At 37.3% G+C, this 10,664-nt stretch overlaps 2 protein-coding genes across 4 annotated transcripts; one reads left to right on the top strand and one right to left on the bottom strand.

The window, feature by feature from the left end:
• Positions 1-276: 276 nt before the first annotated feature.
• LOC135629741 (uncharacterized protein At4g28440-like) lies at positions 277-4,190 on the bottom strand. Of its 2 annotated transcripts, none has more exons than XM_065137620.1 (3): positions 4,014-4,190; positions 3,409-3,634; positions 277-718 (listed from the first exon to the last, which is right to left on the bottom strand). In XM_065137620.1, exons 2-3 carry the CDS (start codon positions 3,629-3,631, stop codon positions 528-530), a joined length of 414 nt encoding a protein of 137 aa, XP_064993692.1. In that variant the 5' UTR covers positions 3,632-3,634; positions 4,014-4,190; the 3' UTR covers positions 277-527. The 2 variants fall into 2 exon arrangements, with proteins under 2 accessions (XP_064993692.1, XP_064993691.1); XM_065137619.1 differs by having other exon boundaries at positions 3,993-4,151.
• A 606-nt stretch (positions 4,191-4,796) lies between these two features.
• LOC103986282 (protease Do-like 1, chloroplastic) lies at positions 4,797-10,305 on the top strand. Of its 2 annotated transcripts, XR_010493296.1 has the most exons (9): positions 4,797-5,310; positions 5,390-5,512; positions 5,728-5,899; positions 6,648-6,685; positions 6,904-7,102; positions 7,214-7,366; positions 8,274-8,408; positions 9,398-9,535; positions 9,960-10,305. XR_010493296.1 is itself a non-coding variant. In XM_009404243.3 (8 exons), the coding sequence occupies exons 1-8, from the start codon at positions 4,871-4,873 to the stop codon at positions 9,473-9,475; spliced, it is 1,338 nt and encodes a 445-aa protein (XP_009402518.1). In that variant the 5' UTR covers positions 4,797-4,870; the 3' UTR covers positions 9,476-9,628. The 2 variants fall into 2 exon arrangements, 1 of the variants encoding a protein (XP_009402518.1); XM_009404243.3 differs by lacking the exon at positions 9,960-10,305 and having other exon boundaries at positions 9,398-9,628.
• The last annotated feature ends 359 nt before the right edge of the window (positions 10,306-10,664 follow it).

Raw genomic sequence — 10,664 nt, 5'->3', positions numbered from 1 at the left:
CAGGGAATGAAAGGAGTAATGGAAGAAAAATAAAAGCTCCATTTATTATGGAAAACTTGTTCCACTGTAGAGAATACGAATGGGAGGAAGAAAGCTAGAAACCATTCGGTTTGAGGGAAGAAAAGAAGAGGAGAAGACTAGACCAGTCCGGGCATGTCTCATCTGATTCATAATCTGACTAGACCTCACTAAACTTTGATTCATAATCTGATGGTGAATTGGTTCATTTCAGAAAATTGAAGCTGCTGCCACAAAGAATTAATCAGAAATTTGCAATAACAGTAAGAACAATGCAATAGCATTTGAAACTGAAAATATTTTGTGAAAAGCAATCTGATTCTAGATGATAATGTTTTGTGATTACCAGCATGTTGCCATTGTATCGCTGAGTGTTTTCATGTCCGGAAGGTAGCTTCCTGATGATTATATCTAAGACTTGTCTTTCAACCTCAAAAAACCTTCAGCTGAGCAACTTCAGATTAGAGATAAGAGAGGGAGAGCCATGCCTTTGCATAACTATTTTTCAGCTACTGTTCAACAACTGTCACCAGTTCGTATTCGATCAAAGACAAATTGCTGTCCTCTTTCACGGTGAAATCAGCCGGATCTGTGACTTCTATACGTCCCCATTTGTCCACAGCAAGCCTCATTGATCCTTTAAACATGTCAATCTTTGCATTCCTGAGTATTATGGTTGAATCTGGCTTCATCACATCCACTGTGATTATGAAATTTCAAGCATCAGACCAGTATATATATATATATAATACAAGAAAAGTATCAAAAATATGAAGCTTGCCAACAATTTTATCAAATCATTGACTTCATAAAAAAAAAAAAAACCCCATGATCGGTTGTGATTGTAGATTAGTATCTCAGATTGTACCGGAGAAAAAAGAGAAATTACCATTGCACAGATAACTACATGCATTCACTGTTCTAAAAGATGGATCCACAGGTAACACTGGCCTTGGGAGGACAACTAATTGCCCACCTTAGGAGCCTACTAAGACACCCACTTTAATATTAGTATCTTATTTAAAAATTTATGAGAAATTTGATGTATAAATTAGTTAAACAGGACGAAATGCAAGCATATTCTACTATGAAGAAGGTACAGAGTGCAAGTATAAACTTGCTGGAACTTCAAATATGATTATTCATAAATTTCAGGAATTTCAGATATGATTTTATTATAAACGAATTTGAAATATGATTTTGTTATAAACTTCAGGAATGAGACCATTAACAAGAAACTAATGCACATAATGCATTTTCACCAATTGTCAGCATCTCATTAGAGATACAAAATATCAGGTTAGAAACATCTAATTCAATGTTTAAGGAAGGTTGCTGGAATTCATGCAGCAATGAACTGCTTTGGCAAGTACTGTTATATCTAGGAAACTTGGAACAAAAAAGTTACATAAGCAAATAGCATCCCTCCAAAGTTGCAAATGTAACAGATGCCATTGTAGTCATAAATGTAACATTTTCTATACATGCCCACAGCCTCACTGTGTTTTGGCATGTGATTGCATAATTATAGCAAGACTAAGGTTTCATTCAAATTAAAATGTAAACTGACCGATCTACTACTCATTTTTTACTCTTTTCTTGAGTTGTTTTTGTCTCTTCATAGTATGTCTTTGCTGTGAATGATGGCAATGTGTTTATTCACCTGGAAGGACCATAAACTATGCTACTCCAATGACAAAGTTCAATCTTGATATGTGTAGAATTTCCAACCTTATATGTCTGCCACAATAACTTACAAGAATATTTCCCATCTTTTTACATTTCCACCAGAACCAAATTACATTTTCTTTAGCTAAAAAGAAACAACTCATCAACAGACCAAGTATTTTGCATGTGTATCTCCCATCTTGGAACATTTCCCCCACAACCAAATTATATATTCTTTATATCTTGTTCATATTAGAGCAGAACCAAGAATTTCCAAGGTTATGTCTGCCACAATAACTTAATAGAATATTTCCCATCTTTTTACATTTCCACCATAACCAAATTACATGTTTTTTAGCTAAAAAGAAACAACAACTCATCAACAGACCAAGTATTTTGCATGTGTATCTCCCATATTGGTACATTTCCTCCACAATCAAATTATATATTCTTTACATGCTGTGCATATTAGAGCAATAGATAAGTAATTTAAGTATTCATAATGACTAGATTAAGTAATCATCTTTATGTCGATTTCATAAAATTCAGATGGTAGAATTTCTTCTTAGGATCACAACACCAAGAAGATGCACAATTATATGTTCTCCACATTTCTGTATATTAGAACAGTCATGAGTCAATAAGTTATTGACCATAAGTCATCACCTTTATGCCAATGTCACATGATTCAGGAAGTAGAAGTTCTACTTAGGATTGATGTGCCAAGAAGATGCACAAGGTAACTTATCCAGTAATTGAGTCATCATATAGGGTGCAATATTCTGTTCTAGGTAAAAAAAGGGTCCTAATCATTGATCAAAAGCAGTCACTTTCGACTGTCAAAGAAACCCTCCAACCTATAGTGGATCTTTATTAATGCCAATGAAAAAATAATTGAGATTTGCGAAAATGATCATATAAAAGTAGGATGAGAAAAAAAAAGGTGCTATAGCACACAAAAAGGCGTGCATTATTTTTGACACAAGGCTAAAAGATGAAAGAAAAGAAAAGATACAACACAATGAAGCTAAGGCCATTAGCAGCAGCAGAAAATTTAGGAGCATTGGAGAGTACGGGCAGAACACAAACCCTATGATGTAACCAAAGGAGAACCTTTAGGTAAGAAATCTCCTTTATATTCATTCTAAAGTTGCTAAAAACCACAACCATTTCGAAAGTATCTTATAATGAACTTTCAGGTCATACATTCAGTTCATGTTACTCAAAACATGTGGAAGAGGTAATTCCCATTATTTATCTAGCTATCAGCCGGGGAGGGTTTCTCTCCATTAATTTTTCCCTTAATTATCTCTCTGAAGCAACTCCGATATCATTCATATTCTATAATAATAAAAACTGGAAAAATACAAATAACCAAGTTAAATGAAACAAGGGAGTAACCAACATTGTATCAATTATCTCAAAAATCTTTCACTTATTGTTTAATAGTATTTTTTCCTTTTTTATTTCTCAGCTATAAAGTGAACTAATTGCACATTTCTAAAGGCATTAATTTCACTATATAAATACATATAAATTACTGCTACATATACCAATATTTATCATGAAAGATAAGACAATGTACACTAACTTTTCAAAACAGAATGGAAGCTTATCCATATGTGCATAATAGCCATGTGTAATTACTGAAGACCATCCACCAAGCCAAATCTTAAAACTTAGTCCTTTTTATCTAAAGAAAAAGAAGAAGAGAGACCCTACCTTGATCATTCCTGGCTGTGAAGACGATCATTCCAGTTTCATCCCCCACCAAACATTCCGCTAGGCGCATCTGACGAACTTGTGGGCCAGCAGTTCGCCCCTTCTGCAGCACCATCTTTGAGCTCACCACCTTCACTGTGAGCGTATGACCGGTGGTACCAGGCCTGAGCTGATCAACCTTAGTAAACTCTGGCTTCCTCATGGTGGGTTTTGATTCAGCCATTTCCTGCAGATTAATTAACCATCACTTGACCCCATCTTAAATTTGACTCCATAACAACCAGGAAATAACATAACCATATGAATAATCGATAAAACAATATCTACAGAGCGTAATTCATTCTTCATATAAATGATGATTAATCAATACATCTGTGTACAAAGCGATCTTATACGAGTAGGCACATATCAAACATATGGGGTCATCAGAAATAGAATTCCGTCAAACAAATCAGAAATCCAACTCATAATAGTCGTCGTGAACTACCGCTAAAAAGGAAAATCTATCCAGTGATTTTTGGTATCCACATAGAGGTTACAGAATCAAATTAGAAACATAACGATGTATCAAGCCAAAGCAATACCGGACGAGAGATGGAACTGACAACAACACAGGGAGCAAATCCGAGAATTAGGGTTTCCAAAGACCTAAAAGCTCCAAGTTTGGGGTGGATTCCTCCCCCGATAACAGACTGCAGAGATTTAACCACCGGCGAGACACGTTTAAACAGCCGTCGAAAAGAAGCACATCGTGGCCGTACATTTAGCCAAACAAGATGCCGGATCAAGGATCGTAAAGCGGTGGGTCGTCGCGTGTCGGGTTGGGTTGGATGGAAACAAGTCGTGGGCGGGTGAGCCCAATCGTTGTTCTTATATGATCATTGTCGGGTCGAATTCTACTAATATTTGAATCCGATTCCAGAAAGCTTAGTAGACGCCCCCAAATGGACTCATCGTTCATGTCCTGTTTCGGGTTTCTAGTCGTTTCGGACTTGAACCCAATATCCCTGTCTGATCTAGCAATTTGTTTGGATCCAATATGGAGCCATACCCGATACCAACCCGACATCCCTGTCAATAATGGCAAGGGTTACAACTGGTTTCCTACACATGTGAGATGCTTCTTATGGACCCATTTATTTTGCATGGACACGGCCGAACCACATTTATATGAACCTAACATTAACGCGTCCTAATCGAATCATGATAAAGATTTGGTCCGAGTCAGATTAGCATTTCCGGGTTAGCGTACTGATTGCCGTTCTCAACAGGGAACCCAATCAGGTCGATTTGCCTGCCTCGTGATTCTTCCAGTCCGGCGGACACGGTGATTTGGTGCGCGTTACTGATCTGTCCACTCAAATAATCTAATTATATCCGTTTTGCTCGCCCGAAATAATTGGTGGTACCGATCGCAAGTTCGCGAGCAAAGCAAGCAGCTCGTCCGCTTGTCCGGCTAACAATGGCTGCTGCTGCTGCCGCCGTCGCCTCCTCCTCGTCGCCACTCTCTCTCTTCTCCTGTTTCTCTTCCTCCTCTTCATCCTCAAAATCACCATCTCACTCTCCAAGATTAATAAGAGCTTTCGGCCCCAATTTCTCCACCTCCGTTCCTCCGAGATTACTCCTAAAGAGATCTGATAAGTCGATTGCATGCCCCTCCCGAATCTTTCTCCTCCTCCAGAGATTAACGCCGATCGCGGCGACCAGTGGGCTGTTCGAATCCGTCATCACCGTCCTCGCTTCCGTCGCCCTTTCCGCGTCGCTCCTCGTCTCCGACGTCGACCCAGCCTCCGCCTTCGTCGTCACCACCCCGAGGAGGCTCCAATCCGACGAGCTCGCCACCGTGCGGCTCTTCCAGGAGAACACCCCTTCCGTCGTCTACATCACCAACCTCGCCGCGCGGTTGCTCCCTCGATTCGATTTGGTTCGCGCGCGATAGTTCGGTCTTGTGAGCGATAAAAATCGGTGCTTTTGGATGTAGGCAAGATGCCTTCACGCTGGACGTGTTGGAGGTGCCGCAGGGCTCCGGCTCGGGCTTCGTCTGGGACAAGGACGGCCATATCGTGACCAACTACCATGTCATCCGCGGGGCATCCGACCTCAGGTTCATCTTCTTGGATCCTCCGTTACCGTTTCTACAACTAGTTGTTTCTGTTCGAAACTTGTTCAATTCATTAGTGTCAATAAGAGTACCTTGCCGTTGAACATGCTTTTAGTTTTGGTTCTTGTTTCGTCACTCACTGTTTGCTTGTTGTTTTAAGATGTTTGGATTGTCGTTCTCGCAATTGGAATGATGCTGGAATTTCTCGTTGCTTACAGGGTTACTTTGGCTGATCAGACCACATACGAAGCAAGAGTCGTCGGATTTGACCAAGACAAGGATGTTGCTGTCTTGCGCATTGATGCACCCAAGGAAAAGTTGCGACCCATACCGGTTGGCATCTCATCGGACCTGCTAGTGGGTCAAAAAGTTTATGCCATTGGCAATCCTGTGAGTAATCCAACAATCTGCAAGTTGTCTGTTTTAGATTTTCTTTGTTGCAGGCGACTCTTGTACCATAAACTTTCCTCTCACCCTTAAGCACAATCAGCAAATAGATATAGAAGGGCAAAGTTCTTTTAAGTGTTGCATTCCTGATAATACAGAGAAACCCACTCCAAAGAAACTTTTCTAGGATCACCCTCTCTAACTTTTCATGGAACATTGAGGCTATTTATGGTTGTTTTATTCCATGATCTCTGAAACCTCTACACCATTATCATGTTTTCTTAGAAAAAATGTACTTCGTGGTGGATCGATGAGCATAGGACATTAAGTGTAAATTGAGCTGGTTTTGATATTAAAATTCAGGAAGATTTTGTTAAGTAGCTATTATAGGGGCTACTTTCTCTATCTTTACGTGTGGATAACATATCCTTGGCATGTTTATTTCTTCTGTAACTAAAGAAAAGTAAGAAAATGGTGTCATTTTCTGATGCTGAAAATGAAACCTCAATAAATAATTTTCTTTTGGAAAATCTAATTATGAGGTTTTATGTTTATTTTCTAACTCAAGTTTCCATCAGCAAAATCTGGGATTTTTTTGCTCACTTAGTGATAATTCTACGAAACATGCCCTGTTGGTAAAGGATTTTACAAAATTTTCTGATTTACAATGATCACACCATTTAGTGTGCAGTTAGCAAATTATTTAAAGAAATTATTACAATTTCTTTTCTTTTGTGGATTCTGTTTGCAGTTTGGCCTGGATCACACGCTTACTACCGGTGTTATCAGGTTAACAATCTTTTCTGCTGTTTTTACTATCAGACACTTGATTGCTTGAAACATAGAACCAGGTGTTGCAGTAAAATAGTGGCAGGCCATGACCTTGTCTAATTTCTGCTGATAATATACTAAACTGCAAGATTTATTGATATTTGAAATATGTAACATATTTATCTTCTTTCTTAATTTGTTATCATATGGATTCTGTCCATGTTGCACTTCTGCAGTGGACTTCGGAGAGAAATAAGCTCTGCTGCCACCGGACGTCCTATACAGGATGTAATACAGACTGATGCAGCTATAAATCCTGGTAATAGTGGTGGTCCACTGCTTGATAGTTCCGGAAACTTGATAGGCATAAACACAGCGATATACTCCCCCTCTGGAGCATCCTCTGGTGTTGGATTTTCCATTCCAGTTGATACAGTGCGTTATTTTTATTTAGCTGACTCTAGTTATTAAATAGTTATTAAATATATATAGTAGAGCCATTGAGTTAGTGGCTTATCGAAACAAACTCTAATTGCAAAATTTTAGGTCAATGGTATCGTTGATCAGATTGTAAAATTTGGAAAAGTTACACGACCTATATTAGGAATCAAATTTGCACCAGATCAGTCAGTTGAACAGCTTGGAGTTAGTGGAGTGCTTGTCTTGGATGCTCCTGCAAATGGTCCAGCTGGAAAAGCGGTATTGTCATTGGCTTTCATTAAATTAATTTTGTTCTTTGCCTAAATGATTTGCTACCAATTTATAGATAACATATTAATCTTTTCTTTTATGTTTCTTCAAGTATCTCTTACCAATCATTGGATACGTATCTTTTGTAATTCCATGATTTCTGCAAGAATTGTGATGGAATTTGATAATGCTGAATCTTAATATTTGGTTGTATGTCAGAAAGAAAAAAAAATCCCAAAACCATTAAAATGGTACTATTCGTGCTAGAGCTATCAGGCTAATTGTTCTTGAAATCTTACTGAAATTAGTTTCAACAAGCAGGAAGTCCACCAATTCGTTTACTTCACGCTTCAAAGGATTCACCACAATTTTTTATATTAGAAATGAGTGGAAACCTTCTGATGTATCTGTCAAGGTTTGCTATGTACACAATATGTTTAGGGCACTATCTTCTGTAGACACTTCTCATGTGTTCTTCCATGTCGATAACAAAATACAACTTCTAATGTTATGTAGACTTCATGAACAAGATAAATATATAAAATAAATGATAGCTAAAGAGATCTCTCAGGAATAGCCGACATGCCAGCATACTATTAACAAAGAGGATGTCCGAAGGAAAATCAACCTCGAGGGTGAACTGCATGGTTAAGCTTGACTATGTGCCATCACTAATTACATAACGAAGCAAGTTATTTTTCGAAATTCAGCTGTCTGACCATTCGATTACCTGACTATGGTGTTCCTTAACAAGTAACATACTCACTGTATGGCTTCATGGGTCAAGAAATTTCATTCAGCAATCTTTGTCAAGAGTGTTTCATGTTCATGTATCTGTAGATGGAGTTGTGTGTTTAATTTTGTTTTTGGATTTTGAAAGATGGATCAAGCTTGCACAATACTTTGATATTCACAGGGCCTGCAACCAACCAAGCGGGATGCATATGGCCGGCTTATTTTGGGAGATATCATTACATCAGTGAATGGTAAAAAAGTCACAAATGGCAGTGATTTGTATCGAATCTTGGATCAATGCAAAGTTGGTGATACGGTAATTTCAGTTTCTTTCTTTCTTGATATGGAGAATTATTATTTTTGCTGAAAACATTATGCTTTATATCTGGAAACTTAAACTTGCAGATCTGCATGGTACTTAGTTTTAATTTGTCACACCATCCAGTGTACTTCTGTAAGCTGTGCTTTATTGAATTGGGAAAAGAATCATGAAACCGCAATTCCTAATAAAAAATGCATCGACTGGTGTTTCATTACTATATGTGAATATCCTTGTGGCTCTTGGGTACAGATGTATGTCATATCATGCTACAATGAATCAATAAGCATGAGTTTTGAACAATTTTTTCATGATGAAAGTTCAGGTCACCCATGTGTGCATTTCTGTCAACAAAGCTGGTCCAACCAATTAAACAAAGTTGGTTATTCCGTCTCACTCAAAATGGTTGTTTTCCTGGAAAAACAAGGCTGTCAGTTACCACCCAATCCCGATATGACTGAGATCATTACACACATAAAAGAAAATTGTGAATAAAACTTGAGAAGGATTGCATGCTGCCTTGGATCTGCTGATGATGGTGTATCTGAATGAAAAAAAATGGATGCTGTTGCTGTTACTAAGGATAATTTTTATAATGTTAGCATACCATATCTCTTAACCATTTTCTTGTATTATAGCAATAAACTATTTTATTTCCCATTTATTTTTGCTTGTAGGGGCATCTTCTTCTCTTCAAGTTAGAGTAACACTGAAGATCAAATATTACTTCTTTTAAGGATGAACTTTTAAATTATTACTGCTAGTGGAATTAAGATCAAATATAATTTTTTTTCTAGAAATTTGTTGAATGAAGCAACTTTGAGTCATTAGCCACATTTTTGCTGGAGTAACTTCATGTGCAACCTCTTTAAGTTTCCAATACCTTATAATAATTGTATAGTGAATAAGAACTTTTTTGTGGTGCAGTTGCATGTAGGTGTTATTCATGCTTTAAACTAATTCTCTGTTGCCCTCCTCTACTTTAGGTGACTGTGGAAGTTCTGCGTGGTGATCACAAAGAGAAAATCTCTGTAGTGCTTGAGCCAAAGCCTGATGAGTCATAAGAATTAGCATAATGGCTACTCAGCATTTTTACAAATCCTAATTGGGACTTTCTGCTCCATGTTAGTTGTTTGTACTTTGTACATAATGTGGCTTCAAAGGAGATTCCGTTGTATCATGTACTTAGATTCATATTAAGGAAAGGCTTATCTGTACATTATGACTACTGGCAATTAACCATTAGCATTTATTTGCCAAGTGATAGCACTATAACAGAAATGCCAGTGCTTGTGCAGAATAGTTCAGTAGCTGATACATTCTGAAGGTAACATTTAACCATAGTAAATTAATTTTACATCAAGATGGCTCATCCAGTTCTTCTCAATATATATATCAGTAGGCATTGGCTGTTGTTCTACTGAATTATCATCAAATGAAGAAAAGGAAGATACAAGAATGCCATATTGGTTAGATCTAGTTAAAGAAGAAAAAAAAAAAAAACTGATCTGGCTTTTGGCTGATGACGTTATGCTCGTTTGCTTGCAGGTTTTTCAACGGTCATGCAAAAGAAAGATGGAGGAAATGCTATCCCATGCCTCATCACAAGCTGGCTGCTGGAATTCCTTGTGAACAATACTAGTATCTGCAAGGATGATGATGAATTTTAATGTCTGCTATCTTAGTCTGGTAAATGTATAACTGTGGAGGTTTCTAGTATTTGGCTGGGCTCTCAAGGTAATAAGTTGTTTAAGGGGTCATCCCAAGCTTAGATTAAGTATATACATGAGAGGTAAAGCCAATCATGAATTTTCAATGTATGGATTGTACTCATGAATTTTCAAGCAAAAAAGATTACATGATGCATGTGAATTAAAGTGGTATTTCTCTTACAGCTCTACCTTTGTACTGAATGACTCACATCTCACAGGTGCATGCTAAAGGTTGGCATAATACTGTTGACGACAACATTGTTGATTATATCTTTATTTATCTCTTTTTGTTCCATCAATCTTTAATTTACTTCACTTGATTTTTTTTCTATTAGCAAAAGAAATGCGATTGAGCGAGCCAATAAAAGGATGATTGTGAGACATGTTTCAAAAAATGTCTCTTTTTAATTTGGGTATTTGATATTAATATAAACGGATTAAGCAGATACAAATATTTAAGATTTTTTATCTTTAAAATATAATTATAAAAAGATGACGAGAACGCATAAGAATTTTTCTATATTTGAAACCAAACCTAACT

This window comes from Musa acuminata, chromosome BXJ3-1 (genome assembly GCF_036884655.1).
Source record: "Musa acuminata AAA Group cultivar baxijiao chromosome BXJ3-1, Cavendish_Baxijiao_AAA, whole genome shotgun sequence".
Classification (NCBI taxonomy): domain Eukaryota; kingdom Viridiplantae; phylum Streptophyta; class Magnoliopsida; order Zingiberales; family Musaceae; genus Musa; species Musa acuminata.
Note: the sequence above shows the minus strand (reverse complement) of the source record. Positions and strands in the feature narration are given on the sequence as shown.

What these genes read in the sequence shown, in the direction of transcription:
- LOC135629741 (XM_065137620.1), bottom strand. Translation starts at nt 3,631, where the DNA reads ATGGCTGAATCAAAACCCACCATGAGGAAGCCAGAGTTTACTAAGGTT. An exon ending in CACAGCCAGGAATGATCAAG is followed by an intron (nt 719 to 3,408) that starts GTAGGGTCTCTC and finishes TCATAATCACAG; the next exon opens with TGGATGTGATGAAGCCAGAT.
- LOC103986282 (XM_009404243.3), top strand. Translation starts at nt 4,871, where the DNA reads ATGGCTGCTGCTGCTGCCGCCGTCGCCTCCTCCTCGTCGCCACTCTCT. An exon ending in TTTCCATTCCAGTTGATACA is followed by an intron (nt 7,103 to 7,213) that starts GTGCGTTATTTT and finishes GCAAAATTTTAG; the next exon opens with GTCAATGGTATCGTTGATCA. An exon ending in AATGCAAAGTTGGTGATACG is followed by an intron (nt 8,409 to 9,397) that starts GTAATTTCAGTT and finishes CCTCTACTTTAG; the next exon opens with GTGACTGTGGAAGTTCTGCG.